Genomic DNA, 19,680 nt, shown 5'->3' with positions numbered 1-19,680 from the left:
ACGTTTCTTACAAAAAATATTATTTCATTTTTTTATATGTTGAATTTTATTTGTGTTTATGTTAGAAATGAATTATGATGAGTTAATCAATTCACCATATTTATTCTAAACTTAAAAATAACCTCGATCAAATGATGACCTGTGAACTCATGACGTCGGGACCCAAGTGAGCGCGCGAGTATCAAAAATAACAACAGCAGTAGCTCAAACTTCGCTCTGCTAACTCTTGTATTTTCTGCATGTTCTTAGTTCTGTAACAACTGATCGGTTTTTGTTTGCAATGGGCTCAAGGGTGATCTCCAGTGCAAAGGAGTTTTACAATACTCTTCGGTGAGTTTACTTTTGAATGTTCAACGTTAGTAAGGTTGCTTGTTTAGCCTTTTTTTTTTAGCTTACGTCAAATGACAGCTAGGCAGTGAATGAACCGTCACCCTTTATATTAATTCATATTTGATTACTTGATTACCATCAACTACCTATCTTGTCGTAGTAATGTGTGTTTTAATGTCGTTTGTTTAAAGGTCTCTCCAAGATCAGGAAAGCAACAGTCTATGTAACTATGAGGTAATTTCATTATCACTTAAGTATCATCTGTCGTATGTATCTATTAATGATGTTGATAAGTATCTGATTGATTTCAGGAGGACATTCAAATCTTAAAGATGAATGGAGACAAAATCCCGGTGCTGAATATATACTGTGGAAACCAGACAGTCTTCATTTGTGAAAAAGCTGTGAGTAATGTTAATGTTGTTAAGATATGTAAATGTGTGCCTGCAAGTCTAAGTATCACTGTGTAATATAAAGATAATATGAACACATGAATATATTGGTATTGTTTGTAATAGCTTTAACAAAAAACGATATAATAATAGCAATACTTGTATTGTGTAATAGAATCTCCATCATTGTTAAATCTAGGGATATACTCAAGATACTTGCAGATATTGTTTATATATATATATATATATATATATATTATGAAAAGACCCTCCTATTGTTAACCATTGGATCATGTTTTTATTTTGTGATTTCACAAGGTTCCAAAAATAAATGAACCCGATGATCAACGAATGACTGAAACAGCTAACTGCTCTGATGATACTGCTAATGAGGATGAGGATGATGCTGATGCTCTCCCAGAACTGGGACCACAGCCGTTCACAATCATGAAAGCAAGGTGACCGATTCTAAGAAAAATTCATCTAAATGACACAGATCTAGTGGGTTTGTATAACCCATGTATCTAACACAATGTTGATGGCAATCAAAATATATTTATTTTTTTCAGGCAGTTGCTGTCTTGGTACACATTGTCCCAAAATGCTAGTGTGTCAGCTGTGGACAACAATCCTGCCTTACACCCTCTGTGGGTTCGATGTGACATGTCAGATCCGGCTAGAACAACCTGGGTTGGAGCTGATACCGTCTGCACGGGCAATAAAGTGTCTGGTGTCAAACTGTATTCCATTACCTGCAAGGGTAAAACTCAAGTGCTTTAACCGCTTTGAATAACCCTTTGTTGAACCTTTATCAAAGAGTGAATATTTGTTTTTCATTAAATCTGGCACTTGTTTTAATCTGACTTCATTGTGTTAGGCTCAACTGTGGACAAAAAAGCTCTCATAACCTTGGACGAGCTGAAACAGGAGCACAAGAAAAGGCACCCCCCATCCTCGGTATGTGAGTGTGCATCCTTTCTTGTAATTCAGTGTGAATTAATGTTCATTCTCTAACATCTGTCGATGTTTATAGACAGCGATTAAAGGCAGTGCCACTTTCAGCTTGTTTGGCTCCACTGTTGTTGAAAACACCATGGTTGAATCTCAGAGCAGTGTGACGGCGGATTTCAAATGGAGTCACGTGGAAAGTATCCTTGAGACCCCACCCCTGTCCTCTACAGCAACACTGGTAAGCACCACTAATTGACGCTCAAAACATTACCTTCCTTTAACATGAATACTTACTTTTTATATGTCTCAAGTTGACTTTTATTTTAACATTTTCAAGTAAAGGATAAAGTGATGGATGATGTGTACCTTGTTTATCTTTATTCACATGCAGAATATCAGAGTTGCCATTGGGGACATGAGGAGCCCAATGTACGAGATGTACAGGGAGCTAGAGTTTCTTCAGGTTGGTGTCCCACAGTAATCTGAGGTGAACGATCGTCAGTATCCGTACGTACATAGACAACTAAATATTCAGATTCCTGTTATTTCAGACTCTTGCAGATGGTTTGAGAACTGGTGAGACTGAATGGATGGAGCCTTTGGAAAGCACATCAGCTGTAAACCTGACCAAGGCCTTCCTAGAAGGTATCTGTGTTGTTCAATCAAAGCACCTGCATCAGAATTTCAAGACAATAGTAGATAAAGATTGTCTTTGTTTAATTATTCATCCAGAGCTTCAGGGCACTGCAAAGACACTACAGGATGAGGTTGCAAAAACAGCTGAGGTAAGATAGTGTCAAAATCAAGAAATCAATGGATTTTAATTTTGCAAGTTCATTAATTTCAAGATAAATAAGACAGATTTCTTGCTTTTTCATATTTTCTAAAAGAACCCAAAGCCGAAGACAGACATGGACACTCCCATTTTCAACTCTTTCTTGGAACGAGGCGATTTGGATTTTGTGGAGCAGCTGTGGGTTCGGATGAGAAAGAGTGAGTCAGTTCCTCTATTAAGAAAGCTGAAAATCAATTGATTTATCCTTACAAAGCAACAGTGCCAACCTTTTTTCCCCATTGTGTTTTTAATCACAGGTGTGACTTCATATCAAGATATTGGAGACTGCCTCAAATTGGTCACAGAAGCTCTAAGATACGGTGACATCAAACCCTGGGTATGATATGACGCAGCATCAGAAAACTGTGTTTCCAAAAGATGGTTGTGTGTAAAGTTTGCTTTGTTTATTTGAATTACCCCCAGATTCACAGAGACAGCAACAGCTCTCTCAGTAAGCTCATCCTGCAGTCGTACCACCAGCAGATCGATCACGTGTCTCTCACGGGTGTCACCCCTGTCCACATGCTGCTGGAGATGGGACTGGACAAGATGAGAAAGGACTACATTAACTACCTCATTGGTAACCCTTTTACTTATTTTATAAATGTTTGTCCTTCACATGTCATTCAGAGTGTAACAGTCGTAGTGAACCTCAGTGTGTGAGTCATACAGCACACACACACACACACACACACACACACACACACACACACACACGCTGCTTTGATATTCTTCTTTTTTTTTCAACGTTTTCTTTTTCCCTCAGGGGAAGAATTGACCACTCTCAACCACTTGGTAAGTTAAAACTGTTTTACTGTGAACTATCTTCAAATGTCTGTCGCCAAAGTGTTCTAAGTTAGAATACTTTTCTCCGTAGTATTATTTCCTGAGCACTGAAGTTGACCCCCAGGAGCAAGTGATCAGACTCCGGAAACTGCACCACCTGCTGGAAGTAATTGTGACCTGCAGTACTTTCCTGGGTCTGCCCTACGACAGACTTTTCCTTCTCACACAGTAAATCAATTCATCTTCTTCCGCAGATTTTTAAGTGTGCTAAATGTAATCTGCTAAAGATAAGATTAAAGATGAACCATTTTATTTCCCCACAGATCTTGTCTGCAGCACTACAAAACATACCCATATGATGAGGAGCATGAATTCAAACTGCAAATCAAACCTGCGCTGATCAGCCATTTCTACCAGAAGTAAGAAATATAACCCTTTGCACAGCCCAAAAAGTTCAACGTAGGGCTGTGATAATAAATAACATTTAAGTTTTAAATAGCATTCTGATGTGTAATACTTTAACCCGATATCATTTGAATATTGTTCAATGAAATTAACAAATGATTTATAAATGCAGGTGTTTATTTTCCCTCATTATTTTCATTCGGAAAAAGTGAAAATGAAGTTCCCTTAAGTTGTTAATCATGAGAAATAATGACAATACTTTTATTTCTCAGTTATTTATTATGTGAATATACAAAGGGGCCTTACCGTGTAGTTATTTCATTTTTCATCTCATGTTTCAAATAACTTACTGACTTACCAGAAGACGTATTATATATTTATATATAAATTGAGATAGGAAAGGATCTCTATTGTGAATATTTTGGCCATAACTTCCAGCCTTAGAAGAAAGGTAGCAGGGGCCATTTGTAGGAAGCAAGTCCACTAACATTTGTTATGATTTGTATTTTTAACACTTTTGTTTCACACAATTTTCTAATGTGCTCACAAGTGCACGCCTGCCTCCAAATATAGCTGTAGTGAATGAAAATGTAACTAATTCAAACTAAATCAGATCACCTAATATACGCTTTAGTGTCAACTGTACAGTTTAAACAGGGACTATTTCCTCATCACTCATGTCTGTGTGTCTTCCACAGAGAGAACCCCGTGGTGTGGACGGTTGAGCTGTCCAGTGGCCACGGCCCTCGTGAGGTCCGGACATCCGTACAGCTGAGTGACAGACCGCTGGTGGATCATGTCATCTTTGAAACAGGTGATCTTTATGCCCACTTCAAAATATTCATGCGAGATATATATAGTAACTAATTATCATCCTAATAAAGTGCGGATAACAGTAATATTCTTTATCTGTTCTGTCTTTAGATAACCCAAATGAAACAGTGAATGGGGACAGTGAGTATACTGCCTTCTTCACCACCTTGGTTTGCTGCAGTCTCGTCAACTTTGCATGAATTTACACACAGAGCACAACTTAACAACAAAGGAGTTGTTTATTGCCTTTTTCTGTTGTCTCAACAGTAATCAACATGTTGTAAATGTGCCATATGTACTTTCCGCAATACCATATACCACATTACAAAGTTTCTGTTTTTGTTTATATACTGTATTATTGTCAATTGTTTTTAATAATTAAATATTAGTCCCTGGTAGTGTGTTCTTGATTTTTTTTTCTCACATTTACAGAATTTGTTAATGTTCAATAATGCAGTTGAAAGATGTTGGCTGAATAACTCAAACCACAAAAGTACAATATAACACAAGGGCTGTTTGCAATGGTAACATTCCTATTCAATATTGTAAGAAAATCCCAACATGCAGCAGGGTTTATCACACTAACCCTTACCCAGTATTAAGTTCATTATAAAAGGCTCAATTGTCAATCAGTTGTTTCAGCAAACATTGTATGCACATCAAATGACTGTAATGAAGTGACATATTTGCTTAAAAGTAATGTATTTATGTTCACACATCATCCATTCAAGAAAAGATTCATTTAAATACAAGCATGTGTATTGATGTTTATGCATCACACAGTTTTAGTTGCGCCTCCGCAGCAGGAACATGAGGAAGACGGCACTGAGCAAAATGGAGAGTGTACACACAGTGGGAACAACGATCTCAGTTACCATCTCCATGTGGCTGGTCAAAGGGTCTGCAAAACACACACACACACACACATTAACAACTCACTAGCATCTTTCTTTTATAGTTCAGACATTGCTTATGAAGCGGTTGATGAAGCTCAAGCACAGCATTCAAAGGGTTAATATTTTCCTCCTAATTCAAATCATCTTTTATCTGTGAGCATAAGTGATTCCTTACCATGTATTAGTCTTAGAATATTGGCAGCAGTACTCCGCTGTTCCTCTAATAAAAAAAAGAGAAAGTACTCAGAGTTGATTGACAACACTTTAACCCTTTGAGAACTGCACGCAGACTATGGGAATATTTCAGAAAGTAGAATTTGTGACATGGCCACCTTATTTTGAAATAATCAAATCCCCTGAAATGTTGTTTAATTTTGTTATCTTAGTGAATTTATAATCCTGCTTTGTGAAATACCCTGTGAACACAAGTCCACATATAGGCTTTATGCCAACAGAGTTTTTTTCAAAGCTGCTGTGAAATCTTAAGGGCTGCTTATGGTTGTAAATTAGATTAAAGCACACTGATATAAGTTTGAATAGATGAAGATGTGGTTGCACCCTGTACACACCTGTACGCGCTTATTTCAGAGGCATGTGTTAGCGTTAACCAGCAATAATGTTAGTTGATTTGAATACAGCACAATCAAAAAGCAACAACACTAAAACTGATATTGTAAAAAAAAACATATACCCTCAAGATCTAAATTTCATCATGCACCAGCCAAACCTTTGGCAGTTCTGCATGTTCCTTGGATTTTCTTCTAGCTGGAGGGGCAAACAAAAAAGATATCTCAGATATTCTGTTCGAGATTTTGTTAATTTTGGTTTATACTTCCATTCTTATTCAGCTGATAATTTGTCCATGTGTTCTCTGAGGGGCAGCAACACATATTCAAGTCAAATTATAATTAATAATTGCTATTATTTACCTTTTTTTAATACTATTGGCCATTGGTTTGATATATAAGTCAGAATCTTTATTTGTTTACCCCAGCTAGTTCACCTGTAAGACATACTGACCTGCAGCGAGGAGCTGGTTACTAGAGGAGCATGTCTCCACTGCCTTCCTCCTCCAGTTTTCCACCTGTGGAGGTTTACAATGCCATTTCAGAAAATAACTGAAATTGATTTTGCAGCACATTAGAGCATTACACAATGACTCTTAATTAAGGTGGACTATCTTAAAAGGTTTGTCTGGAAGGGATTAGAGTCAGGACTCATTGTGTCTATTACCTCTCTCTGATTTGGAAATCCATTCGAGCTGATAATGCGTTTGTAAAACTGAACAGAAGCTTTGGGATAGCGAGGCTTGTTTTTGTTCCTGAAGTCCACATAGTACAAGCCAAACCTCTCGGAGTAGCCTTCATCCCACTCAAACTTGTCCAGCAGGGACCATGCGGTGTAGCCCTTCACATTGACTCCATCTTTGATAGCTGAGTGAGAGTGAGTTGAACACAACAATGGGTTTGGTCTTTAAATAAATATGTTACAAATGACCAAACAACATAAATGCACAGGTGCTTAAACTATTAACTAATTTACCTTTCAGCATCTCATTGGTGTAGTCTTTGAAGTACTGTATCCTCCAGTCGTCACACAGCTCTGTGCACAGCATCTTCTCAGAGACTCCATTCTCCGTCACATAAATCATTGGGTTTCCATACTGAGACTAGATGGGGAAAATATCAATATCCAATGAATTGCCTTAAATAAGACCACAAAACTATTTTAGCTTTCACTCAAATGTATACACCATATTTCACCTTGACAAAGTTGAGCAGACGTCTAAAACCCCAAGGCACAGCGTAGAGCCACTCAGACCCGGGGTCAGGCCACCGCGGGTCCACCAGCTCCGCCAGGTCCCGGTCAGTGAAGTAGCTGCTGCTGCTACGACCTGATGGGTTGTTCTTCTGGGTGATGTAGCGGGTGGTGAAGTGACCGACGCCTAAGAAGTCACAAGTCCCCTTGATGTAGCTCTTCTCCTGAGGAGAAAATGAGGGCAGACGGGACGTCCCAAGGCCCTGCTGGACACTCTTCCTACCTGCACACACAAGCAGTGAAGGGATGTAATTGAGTATATTTACTCAAGTATACCGTTGAGGATATTGTAATTAACCTAAAGCGTTAAAGAGTATTCTCATTTATACAAGGTTTTACTCTTACTCTAAATTTCAGAGGGAAGTATTCATCTAACTCAAGATACTAGATACTTTGTAAAAACATCTGATAATTTTAATAAAACATGACAACAATGCATTATGTTTTATAAGGCTATCATGTGTTGTTTCATTAAATATATTAAACTATGCATCATCATACAAAATAGTTCAAATCAGTTCCACCTCGACCACTTACAGTGACATGTTAATTACATGAATGAATCAGATATAATAAAATAAATGAATAATAAGAATACAATATATGATAGTAATACCCACAAAAGCTTTGTTTTACTTTACTTAGGATACTTAAGTATATTGGATTTATACTACGTGTACTTATATTTTACATGCAGGACTTGTTTTCAAGTACTTTGACTGAAGCTGATATTGCAACTTTTAATTAAATCAAGGATCTGAACACTTATTCCACCAGTGCAAACAAGTAGTTAGTTCATTCCCAAATCACCAATATAACTTCATGATTCAGGATGTTAAATATTTAACTTACCAATAAAGTCTTTCATCACTTGAGGGTAGTCTCCATGAAAGATGGGTGTGGCAAACCAGCCCAGGTAGAACTGGACGTATCTCTCAGCTGCTTCGATGTCTTTCTGGTTAGTGATATCCACCGGCTCCCCCCAATCTCCAGACAGAGAGATGCCGACCAGACCTGCACATGCAAACAGCAGCTCTCAACACAAAACAGTACTGTGTAGAGGTAAATATTGAATTAAGTAACTTGAGTTTGACCCTGTTTACCTTTTTGTTTTGCCCTCCACTGTGTATCATACGTGTGCCAAACTTTAGCATGTGCCTATGGAAAAAGAGGATTATTTGAGATATTATTAACATTTCAGTTCAAAGTGTTATTGATAAGTGAATATTCACGAATTCTCCTACCTTGATTATGTGATGTGCAGCTTTGTATGCTCCTGTTCCTCTCAGCCTCAGTCCAGGAGCGTGTTCACCGGTCTCATAGCCTTCCACTGCTACAGACTAAATGAAAAGGTGAGCAGATTATCTGTCTGATAACAGTAGTTCAATTCCAAGGTCTTACAAATAATCAAAGCTATATTATGTCAGAAAGAATATGTTATGAGGCGGGTGTCAATGATATACCTGCAAATCCTTTATATTGAACCTACCCATGGATTGTTGAAAGTCACCCAGTACTTGATTCTGTTTCCAAATCTTTCGAAGCACAGGTTGGCAAATTCATTGAAATGATTAACCATGCTTATATTCTGCCATCCACCATATCTCTCTTGTAAGAACTAGAAGGAGAAAATGCAGTCACTTAGCAAAGAAGAATAGTGCTGTGATTCAAGATGAAGGTTTAAAGGTTTATGAATGTTTTCTATACCAACCTGTGGAAGATCCCAGTGATACAGAGTTACAATGGGAGTGATCTTGCTCTCCAGCAGGTGGTCAATCAGATCGTTATAGTACTGTATACCTTTTTCATTTATATGGTCAGCTGCAAATAATAAAATTGTAGTTAATTATTATTGTTTTTATTATTTAATACATTAACTACTATATGCCACTTCAGTTCAGTGAAACTTGAATTAACAGCCAGTTACTCACACTTAATGCCAGTGGGGATGAGTCTTGGCCAGGATATGGAGAAGCGATAGTGGTTAAGCTTCAGCTCCTTCATCAGACCAACATCATCCTGTACAACACACACACAGTGAAATATTCAGATTTCCTCTTCCCCCCGTTCTGTTCCCTCCACATCTATATGATCAACCCACCTTGATTTTGTGGTAGCCCTCACAAGATGAGTCCCCGGTGTCATTTTGTTGGATTTTGCCTTTCTTATGACTGAACACGTCCCAGATGCTCAGTCCTTTTCCATCTGTGTCCCAGGCTCCTTCTGTTTGATAGGCTGAACTGCCGGCACCCCACGAAAATCCTATTAAATATATTTGAACAGCTCTTAGGAGGTATAATATCACTTAAAAGTTCATTCAAATGCACTAACTCCATCCTACTGGAGAAAAAGGTTATGTTTACCAGCTGGAAAAGTGCCATAATAGAAGGAGCCGTGGTCGTTCTTTGTCCAGTCGAAGTCCTCAGCCGAAGACAGACACAGCACCAGCACAAACACATGACACACACTGATCGCACAGCGGGGCAGCATTGTACTCCTGAGCCTGCAGCACAGTTACTGTCTGGTTCTGCTCCAGTCCTTCACTCACGTCTGCAAGCAAAGGAGAATAACTTTGCTTCATCTCTGAATCACTATTACAAGTTAGCAAACATGTCATTTCATCAAAACACACGTACTGCACACACATGCTAATGCCCCTCATTTCAAAAAATGTTTGAAAAAATTAAACTAATAACAGAAACTAATCTTTGATATAATCCTAATTAACTTTTATCAAACTGTCTCTAAAAGCATCCAATGTGATAGACTATGGGGGGTCCCGCCAATCTAATGCAGAGCCAAATAGCCCCTTTAAAACTCAATGGAGTGTGAGCTCATCGTGCTGAGGTGGACAGATCCCATACAAACTATGGTTTCCCCTCTGTAAGCAAAGTTAATGTTAGCGAGGGTGATATATTTACAGTGCACAATCACATGACAGTGAATGAACCAGTTTGCACACATAAAGACCATATCTGAATTTGGGTAATTTCTGAACCTCACCATTAGACAACAATAAGATATTTAATGCTACTTGTTAGATTGTGAAGGTTAATGTCAAAGTCCTTACAACTAAACAAGCCCAATTATCTTAAATTAAATGCAGTTCATTTCACAATAGAGACTTTTAGTCTTATAAGTCTGCAATCAATTTAATAAAAGCCTAATCATATAATGCAAAATATATGGCATTGCTGCATGATAAAATTAGTCATTTAAAATCATCACCTTAAGCATCTCAAGCTCATGGAATTATGAACACTAATTGGGAAACCCATTTTACCTTTATTTTTTTTAGATAATTTTTCACCAAAACACTTAGGTGTTATTTTTTATATAACAAATATGAATAATACTTTTAGTAATGTATTTTAAATCACCAGCTAAATCAATCATCAATCAATCAACCATCAGTCCGATCTGATTCTCAGCATATTAATTATGTCTAACTACCTGCGTACCTTATGAAGAATTCATTTGCAGCAGGTGTGTCCCTGGGTGAATGGGAGCTCTCCTGGAACAGCCGCCCACGTAGAAAGCTGAATATATCTATCGCTGCGTTCTCTATTGTATGTTGCCTGTTGTAGCACCACCCTTCTCCAGAGCTGTCCCTGCTGTCAGTGTGAATGCTGGCCTTATTGTGAGGCTCACCGTATTGTTTTAGCTGTTTAGAAAATGCTGAATGGTTTGCTAGTGGAAAGTGTTTGCACTGCATAACCCATTGGCCTGGGTCAGGTTAGGACAATTAAATAGGTATCACCTCAATTTAAAATAACATGAATCTGCTTATTGGCCATACGTATGCCTTGCATCTTAAAAAACAATACCATATGTTGCAAAGAATGAGTGGAAGTGTATATTGTAAAAATCAGTCAGATGAAACTTATGCAAAACATTTTATTTTGTGCTTACAGTTATCATCTCTTGCATAATGTATACGTACTATCTTCTTATATGGCCCAGCCACACATTATAATGCTTATCCTCAAAATGCACAATATGTCTAGTAAGCTATAAGCAGCTAATAACACTGTCTTACTGCATTTCAGACCTTTTTCACAACATTTGACAAATAAATTCTTATGTGGTTTGTTGTGCCTTAAACCAGACCAAGGAGGGTACCGTTAGCACCACTCATCATTACACTGTAACTGTTACTCACTCCATTCAAATAAATTAAACTTTATAAGTGATAAACAGGTGAACAAATGAACATATGTCTGTTAACATGTGGTTTTCTTCAGTGGTGCAAATAGTTAAGCTCCATGAGACACTGAGAATCTCAGTAATCATCATCATCCTCCTCATTGTCATCGGGCCCAGACTCAATTTCAATGTCATCTTCTTCATCATCCTCTTCATCTTCCTCCTCATCATCCTCCTCCTCCTCCTCCATATCGATATCTATAGCGGCATTCAGTAGCAGTTTGGTTTGATTGATCTCGGCCTCATCATCAAGGTTAATATGAACCTGAAACAAAGTCAAAGTGAGAATGCATTTCCAGCTAGAGCAGTATGTCTCTGCTAGTTATTTTAGGTACTTTTCCTAGCGATATTTCATATGTATAACTATGTGCCTTAAAAGTCATTCCTAGAAATGTTAAGTCGAAAACCCCAAACTGTAAGTTGAAGCAGTGTTCAGTGTTCATTGCTTGAGTAGCATAAAGGCATTTCATATTCAATGTTTTACAAGGCAGATAAAACCATAAATACTGTTCTCAGAGTAGTAAACCGAATATAAATCCTAGTATTCTGTAATTCAATATGTGAATTGCTATATGACATAAACAAGTTTCTTAAAAATTGTACATACAATATGTTTATAAATACAATTAAATCATGAAAACTAAAACAGTCCTAAAATGTTATAGCCTTTGCGTGCAAGAAAATAATCTGATTATCCATCACAATTCAAGGCGCTCAAAACAACCCAATAAACTCAGCAACATTTCTACTAGACAAACAGGATTACATGGGTATGTATAACTTAGTCGTACAGATGTAAACTTAGGTGGTAAATTAATCAGTTTATGCCAACTCACATAAACAAGCTGGCAACTTTTCAGTCTTAACATTATTACTCGAAGTACCATGGCTTAAGTGTGGATTTGAATCAATGAGGTTATGCAGGTCTGCAAGCTGTAACACCCCAGCTAGCACACTGTAGTGTTGTGTGGTAAAATAGAACTTAACTTCATTCTCAAAAAATCAAATTAGGTGTGAAATGATCAGAAAACTCATTCAAACAGATTGGAACCTGTACATAGTAGCAGGGTTGCCCCTGATGTGACAGTGATTACCTCAGCTTCTGGGGAAGAGCGTTCAGAGGCTCCTTCTTCTGTTTGTGCACTAATGATAGATTTTAAAGCTCCCTCTTCGAACTGAAACACAGAGGAAAAATGTTATATATAAAACAGATTTACCACAAACATAAGCACAAACCCCTGCACTCATTGTGGATTCTCTCACTCACCTTCAGCCTGTTCAGCTGGTCCTGTAGCATGACTTTTATTTTGAGCAGAGTCTCCTCTTCCTTCTTCAACTCCTGCAGACGGCTGTGCATCTTTGCTGGTTCTGCTGCAGTCAGACCATTCCTCAACACTGAAAGCGAAGAGATCAGTAGTCATCGTTACAGTGTTATGTCAGATTTTATATCCAGTACATAGTGGATGGGGGTGGCTACATTTCAAGTCGTCAAAATGTCAGCAAGTCAATTTACTAAACCTCCAATAATGCAGACATATAGTTAATATACAGTTTCAACCTGTTCCTGTCTCATTTTTTAGGATAACATTGAAAAATATGACAATTCCTTAACTCTACTTTTCCATCTTTCATCCGCTGTAACGCTAGTTTCCTAGTAGTAAAATATGGTAGTTCTGCTATCACATGTAGCTTCGAACAGTTACTACAATTACAGCTTGTGTCAAATTACACATCTTAAAAAGGTAAATGTATTGTTTAGTTGCTGCTTGCTACAAAAACATGTTGTATAATAACGTTAGCGGTACCCCATATGTATTCTTTCCACATATGCAAAATAAACCCTACTTAAGATTATTACCTTTATTTATAAGTCCTGCCTACAGCTCCATATTAACGTCCAAATAGGAGATAAAGAAGATATTGTGCTTATGAGAGCTTTTGTTTTGAATACTGATAAGTTAGCTGTTATGCTACAGCTACCGTTACGAGCTAAAGTGTGGTTCCTGTGGTTATGATGTCATATCCGGACTTATGGTAGCATTTACAGCTATCGGAAATGTAAAACTTCAGGCTGGGGAGCTAACAAATGTTTTCATGAATTCAGGACTAAGTGTCTTACTTGAAATCTCTCAACAACAACCATTCTGACAACGTCTGGCATTGAATGGATTTTTTGTTAATACATTTATATCCCCAGGTTTTCATTTTGACATTTACTGCAGTGAAATAAATAAACCTCAACGCACCCTTGAAAAAACACTTCACTCTAGGGGCACCTAAACGCAGCACTACTGGTAAAGGAACGTTGATTTTGGCGCCATCTTGTGGTCAAACAGCAGTAAACCGTCGCTTTGCTTGTTTGATATAACAAGGTAAAAAGAAACCCATGTAAGTTGTTTGTTACAAGTACCCGAACTGAGTTCGTGGAGCACACAACCCAACATGCTTAGGCAATGCTATGGCTCAGCTTGATTTCCTGTAAGTACCCTGTGGTCTTGTGACCAGTTGGACATTAACGTTAGTTAGCTAGCGGGCTAATGAACCTGTATTAATGCAGGTATTTCTTTCTAGTCGGTTATCAATGGCTGTCCCTTCTTCCAGAAAAAGGTTTGAAGTGGCAGGTGTCAACTTTACGGCTCTAGGAAGCCTAATTTGTAACAACTGTAGTTCATGGTGTTAGTCTCCCTCATAAAACATAAGGGTCACACTATTGGAAGGCAAATAGGCCTTAAAAGCGAGGCCTGGTTGCCACTTCACTAGGCTATATGTAAAGTGTACATTAGCTTTCTAGCTAGAGTAACTGCAAGTGTTTGCCTGTTTATGATCAGCAATACTTAAATTGAGTGACACTTGTCAACAAAAGTTTGCAGGGCAATGTATGTAAGAGTCTCAGCATTCACATGCATTTTAAGGTAGCTAGGATTATTTTCATGGTAAAGAAACAGCTACAATGATGGAGTAGCCCTCCATGTTTATTCAAGTATGAGCTGCCCTATAAGCAAATATTCACCAGTCTTTCATATGGCCTAGAAAGCACGAGAGTTTCTTTTAAATCCCCAAACCCCCATTACACTGAAAGAAAAGCAAAGTGTAGATAACGAATTCAGTGAAAACTCAAATAAATCACAGATGGAACTCATTGATGTGAACAAGATCTGAAACGGCTCTTAATCAGTCTTCAAAAATGTTAGAAGAGCCCATTAGGTTCTTTATAGGATTCCTTGGCTAAGTCCCTCCAGATGTTTGCATTGATAATCACAGCACGCAGGCAGGGCTGGAGACTAACAATGGAGCCCAGCCAAAGGGAGAGACAGAGCCTAGCCTAGCCATCCCTGTTCACACACACAAACGGGACTAGTGCAGGATGTAGGAGTCCTTGAATGTTTCTAACCAAATGCTTTCTTTTGATACAAAAACCCTGGTCTTTACTATGTGATGAAATAGTAAAACGTGTATAATTTTGTCAAGTTATTGCTCAACAGTTTATGGAATGGGCTTATTGTAAATATCCTGTCAACAAAATACTTACATTATTTACACAAACACTGACTGACCTTCTTGTACAGTAGTAACATGTTTTTTTAATCACAATGGGATGTAACTCACTAACCGTTCTGGCACCTGTATGAATCTTAATGGCATGTCTCAATCTGATTGCTCCTTTTTTTGTAAACTGCGCGCCTTGAAATTGTGTCCCATAATTTCCCTTTTTAGAAATACTCTATGTTGCCTGTGCTTTAGGTGAAAAGCAGCAGCTGTCCAGCGCAACACAGTGCCCCAGGATGCCTCCCAGATATAACACAGCTACTCAGGTAATGTGAGCTGACCAGAGAGTGTGCACATGTGTCTCTGCTACAGGTTTGATATCAGTTATACCTGTCAATACTGCTCTGAACTGTGCGTCACTGATTCCTGCTGTGTTTGCCAAAATATAGATAGTAACTTGTCATTTCTTTTGCCAGAATGATCGCAATATTCGGTATCCTTCCATGTCAGAATAATTTAAGCACACGTTATTTTTAAAACCTCCAGTACATGACATTTAATGGCTACTATTCAACAGAATAATGAACCCCTTATGCAGAGGCGAAATAAAACATTTGAAGTCTAGCAGGTATTTCCAAAATACAAATTGAGTCGTAATCTTTGCAATGAAATGTCTGATGTCCCTGCTTAGCTGCTACTTAGAGGAAATAGTCAAGACTGGAATCCATTAAATTTGTGTTGGTCGACTCATGGACAAATTGACTGTTCATTACAGCCCTGAACATTCGCTGTCTTGTGGTATGTCACCGTGTACCAGAACATTATTGTTATGAGAGCCGAGCACATAGTAAGCCTTGGGAGGGTGAAACTGGAGCTGCGTGTCAGTGTAGTAGAGACCTCAAGGATTTGGGGGTCAGACGAAAAGGTGCTCGGAGGCCTGCTCCCCACTATCGCAGCTGCCACCCTCCCCGCACAGACACGAGGGGCCCCATTCCGGCATGAGGGTTTTACTTGGAGTTGGTTTCAGCGGCTTGGAGGTGGCTAATACTATACAGTTATCACTTTGCTCCTGAGAGCTACAGTTGCTTTTTCCTTGTCATCGCGGAGACTCTGTTGCTGCTACATTGCAATTTCCCAACAATCAAAGGTCTCTTATGCAGGGGCTTGAGCCCGGTGCTGAGGGCCGGTGGCAGCTGAGGCCGGGGCCCGGTCACCCTGCGAGCGATGCATGCTGCAACGTTTGAAGGTGCTCCCACCGTCTGAGGAATGCAGTGCTGGGCGTGTTGGATGAGGGGCCTCCCAAAAGGGAGAGGAGGAAAGGAGGCAGGCAACACAGAGAGGAATAGAGGGAAGGGGGCGGCGGGGGGCTGACCTTTGAACAGAGCCGTCAGGAAGTTATGACTCAATTTTCAAGCGTGGCAGTAAAACACAGAGTAAGAGCATGGAAATAGAGGAGGGATGAAGGATGGAGCAGGAGAGATGGGGGGAAGACGATGATACAGAGTGTAAGGTGAGGCCCGGAGAGATAAGATTGTAAAACAGCAGTGGAGCGTTTGTGAAGTTGATGGGGTCGGTGAGTCACAGGGGAATCTGGGGCTCTATGCAATCACAGCTGAGCAAAACCAGATCAGGGCCGGCATGGCTCGTCATTAGTCTCTAGTTCAAGAACAAGGCAACCAGTCCAGCAGAGCCTGACATGTGCCTGTGTTACACTGCTGAACACATTAGCTTATGTGAAACCAGGAGTGGAAAGTATCTAAGTACATTTACTCAAGTACTGTACTTCAGAAAAAAATGTTGTTCTTTTACTTTATTTGAGTATTTTCCCTTTCTGTTACTTTATTATTTTACTCCACTACATTTTCTTGGCAAAATAAACTACATTCATTCTACAGATTTAGTTAGTGCATACTTTAGTACAGATTTACATTATTAATACAAAATATACATCAACTAATACTTTTCATATATACTATAGGTTAACACGCCCAGTAGTATATGATTTAAATCAAATAAACCCCACATTTACCAAGTGCAACAGTGAAGAGATGAACACGGATGCATCATTAATTATAAAACAACTATTAAAAATATCTGCTTGAATGGGCTTTTCTGCATCATGAGTACTTAAAGCATATTAGGATGCTAATAATTTTTTACTTTCACTTAAGTACAATTTTGAATACAATTTTGAACTTATGAGTAAGTACTTTAACTGAAGTAAGTAATCTGAGTACGTCTTGGACCTCTGTGTGATACATATACATGAATGTGATACACGATTGGTCCAGCCATCTATAGGAGTTGAAGGGAAATGTGGGGGTGGCGGCTCCAGGATGTTCCCTCTCAGGAGTCGCAGTGATGCTGTCTGGAGCCTCTGGCGCCTGCACTGTATGGAAGGAAAGGACTCATGGAGATGCAAAGATGCGGGAGAGCCTTTGTTTCAAAGGAACTACCTTAACCTTTACAGTTCCTGTCCTGAACTCCCACACACATATATCCGTGCAAATTGGCACGCGCACACAGAAGGACCAATGGATTTGAGTTCATTCATTGTAATCAGCCCCAATCTTCTGCACGTACACAGAGCCAGAGATATGGATGCATATTTTGCTGGAGAGCATAAGGATGTGTGAGTGTACTGATACAAATCCATGGGAGCACAAATGAACATAATGTGACATGTTGGTCGGCACGTACACCCTGACATTGCAGTGTCCAGCACAGTACGAGATATTTCATCTTATAAAGTTAATCTGGTGAGCCAAAAATCCTCTACGTGTAGGGAAATGTAGAATTAGGGTTTGGTCTGCTTTAGTTCTTTGCACATTAAACCTTTTCACACTAAACCAGTCAGCTTCTTAATCCCAGTGGGCCTGCTGTCACTGATCACAGAAGATGATGGATACTAGTGTTTATCACCCTATAAACCACAGCTGTGTGCTATAATCCATAGTGTGTTTTCTGTCCATCAACACTAGTAGGGCTTGTGTGTAAGTGTGTAGGTAGGTGCGCTGCAGCTATGATGCCGTCCTCATTTGTCAAGCAAGTAGAGTAAAAGCCAGCGTTACTCCAACTGGAAAACCTGAGCGTTTTATTATCTGAAGCTCCTACATACCAGGAGACACTCTTGGTTCTGTGACTTATTCTTGACAAGCTCCGGAAAGCTTATTTATCACATGTTCAGATTTAATTTCAGTTCCCTTGGATTTTTAAAAAAACTTAGCTTTAGTTAAACTGATGTGTCCAGAGAGGTTTAAGTGTATTCAGTCCGATCGGAAAGGATGTGCAACACGTACAGATCCCTGAGAAGGGATATAGCAGATCCACAGAGCGGAGGAGGTCTGGTTCTCAGACTATCATTGGAAGCATGGAAAACTGCAAAGGGGCTAAAAGCACGGCAGATCTTGGATGTAAGGCAATCCAATGAAACCACAGTGACAGGCTGTTGATTTAGGTCGAGCAACATGCAATGATCTTCTTCATGCTGGAGCCTGGGGACTGCGTCAGATCATGAGGTTTTGGCCCTGATAGGATGTGGTCTGGTCAGGGATGGCAGTAGGGGCTGAGTGAAATGCCTCTGTTACAGCTGAAGTTTGTAAACTAATTGACCACCCATGCACCGCCCTGCTGTTCCACTGGCCTTTCTCTCAAGAATGACAAACAAACCCAGAACTCAAGAACACCTCCTCCAGACCCGGCCCGCTGACTGTGGTGTGATTAATTACATTTTCCCTTTCCCTCTCTCTCTGTCTTTCTTTCTCCCTCACTCTCCTGAGTCTGGCGCATTAGTTTGTGTGGTTCACCTCCCTCGGTGCCCTAAGTTAAACATCCTTGTAATGTCAGACCAGCCAGAAGGAAATCCACTGTTTTCCTTTTCTGCTGCTTTTTTTCTTTTTCATAATGATTCATTATTTGTGAGTCTGCAGGCTCATTTTTCTCTTTTATTGAGCCATTTTCAATCTCAAATATCCAATTGCCTGGTTACAAAATGTGGTGAGAGGTGTTTTGGAGAATGGGGAAAATAAACAAATCCATTTGACCCCGTTCACCACAACCCAAAAGAGCGGATAATGACAGGGTTGTGAAATGAGGCTCATTACTGCACTGGGCCAAGGAAAGTCTGAGGTGCTGATGCCAAGGACAAAGGTCATATGACCACCCAAGGTCAAATAACTCAACGTCAGATCATGATATAGCATCAGTAAGGGTGTAATCAATGTTTGTTTATGCGTGTCATGTTCTAAATGGTAGATACATGTAACATAACTCAAACATTAGCTGGTGAGTTTGCAGGTTTGAATGTATTCCTTTGGGCTTTGTGTGTTGGCTGGCCTCCCAGTTATACTTGATAATAGACCAAGCATTTCTTATCACTACATCTAAAGCAAATATTGACTACAGAGGTTTGGGCATTCCTTGCATTCCTCATGGATAGACCACAGCACAGGTAATGCCCTCCTGCCTCTCCCCCTGACTTCCTCACTCTCCTCTCTCAATAACCGAGACCTCTGCTCCTATTTTACCGCCTCAAAGTCAGTCACTCCCATTCCCCATGGCGAAATAATGTTTAAAGACCTGTATTTTTCAGAATATATCTATTGTTTTTCCTTGAGTTACCTCGTAATTGATAGCACTCTCACATCTGTTTGTTAAATATTGAGCTAAAGCCAGAAAAATAAATAAAAATAAAGTATTCCTTTAAAAAATATACATTTCAATTATTATTAAAAATGTTTTTTTTTCCCTTTTTTTTTCCCTG

General features: G+C 39.2%; 3 protein-coding genes across 8 annotated transcripts; 1 reads left to right on the top strand and 2 right to left on the bottom strand.

Moving 5' to 3' along the window:
* The first annotated feature begins 142 nt into the window (after nt 1–142).
* Nucleotides 143–5,127, top strand: zwilch (zwilch kinetochore protein). Its single transcript, XM_063905886.1, has 18 exons — nt 143–330; nt 522–564; nt 642–734; nt 1,041–1,180; nt 1,292–1,482; nt 1,600–1,679; nt 1,756–1,911; nt 2,065–2,136; nt 2,225–2,318; nt 2,406–2,458; nt 2,564–2,666; nt 2,766–2,845; nt 2,932–3,088; nt 3,275–3,303; nt 3,386–3,522; nt 3,618–3,713; nt 4,398–4,513; nt 4,624–5,127. The coding sequence occupies exons 1-18, from the start codon at nt 281–283 to the stop codon at nt 4,710–4,712; spliced, it is 1,779 nt and encodes a 592-aa protein (XP_063761956.1). The 5' UTR covers nt 143–280; the 3' UTR covers nt 4,713–5,127.
* On the bottom strand, nt 4,589–10,867 carry lctlb (lactase-like b). Of its 6 annotated transcripts, XR_010167844.1 has the most exons (16): nt 10,688–10,867; nt 9,590–9,776; nt 9,328–9,488; nt 9,158–9,245; nt 8,938–9,047; nt 8,716–8,844; nt 8,471–8,566; nt 8,330–8,384; nt 8,079–8,240; nt 7,172–7,449; nt 6,951–7,077; nt 6,642–6,841; nt 6,429–6,492; nt 6,100–6,173; nt 5,584–5,628; nt 4,589–5,413 (listed from the first exon to the last, which is right to left on the bottom strand). XR_010167844.1 is itself a non-coding variant. In XM_063905936.1 (15 exons), exons 2-14 carry the CDS (start codon nt 9,714–9,716, stop codon nt 6,109–6,111), a joined length of 1,662 nt encoding a protein of 553 aa, XP_063762006.1. In that variant the 5' UTR covers nt 9,717–9,776; nt 10,688–10,867; the 3' UTR covers nt 4,594–5,413; nt 6,100–6,108. The 6 variants fall into 6 exon arrangements, 5 of the variants coding, with proteins under 5 accessions (XP_063762006.1, XP_063761986.1, XP_063761978.1 ...); XM_063905936.1 differs by lacking the exon at nt 5,584–5,628 and having other exon boundaries at nt 4,594–5,413; XM_063905916.1 differs by lacking the exons at nt 6,100–6,173; nt 10,688–10,867 and adding an exon at nt 9,872–10,094 and having other exon boundaries at nt 4,594–5,413.
* Nucleotides 10,868–11,105: 238 nt separating this feature from the next.
* Nucleotides 11,106–13,466, bottom strand: snapc5 (small nuclear RNA activating complex, polypeptide 5). The gene is made up of 4 exons (XM_063905986.1): nt 13,291–13,466; nt 12,700–12,827; nt 12,527–12,607; nt 11,106–11,697 (listed from the first exon to the last, which is right to left on the bottom strand). Exons 2-4 carry the CDS (start codon nt 12,787–12,789, stop codon nt 11,509–11,511), a joined length of 360 nt encoding a protein of 119 aa, XP_063762056.1. The 5' UTR covers nt 12,790–12,827; nt 13,291–13,466; the 3' UTR covers nt 11,106–11,508.
* Between the last annotated feature and the right edge of the window lie 6,214 nt (nt 13,467–19,680).

Source organism: Eleginops maclovinus, chromosome 2 (assembly GCF_036324505.1).
Source record: "Eleginops maclovinus isolate JMC-PN-2008 ecotype Puerto Natales chromosome 2, JC_Emac_rtc_rv5, whole genome shotgun sequence".
In the NCBI taxonomy this organism is placed as follows: Eukaryota; Metazoa; Chordata; class Actinopteri; order Perciformes; family Eleginopidae; genus Eleginops; species Eleginops maclovinus.
The sequence above is the reverse complement of the archived record's forward strand: the minus strand, read 5'-3'. Positions and strand labels throughout refer to the sequence as shown.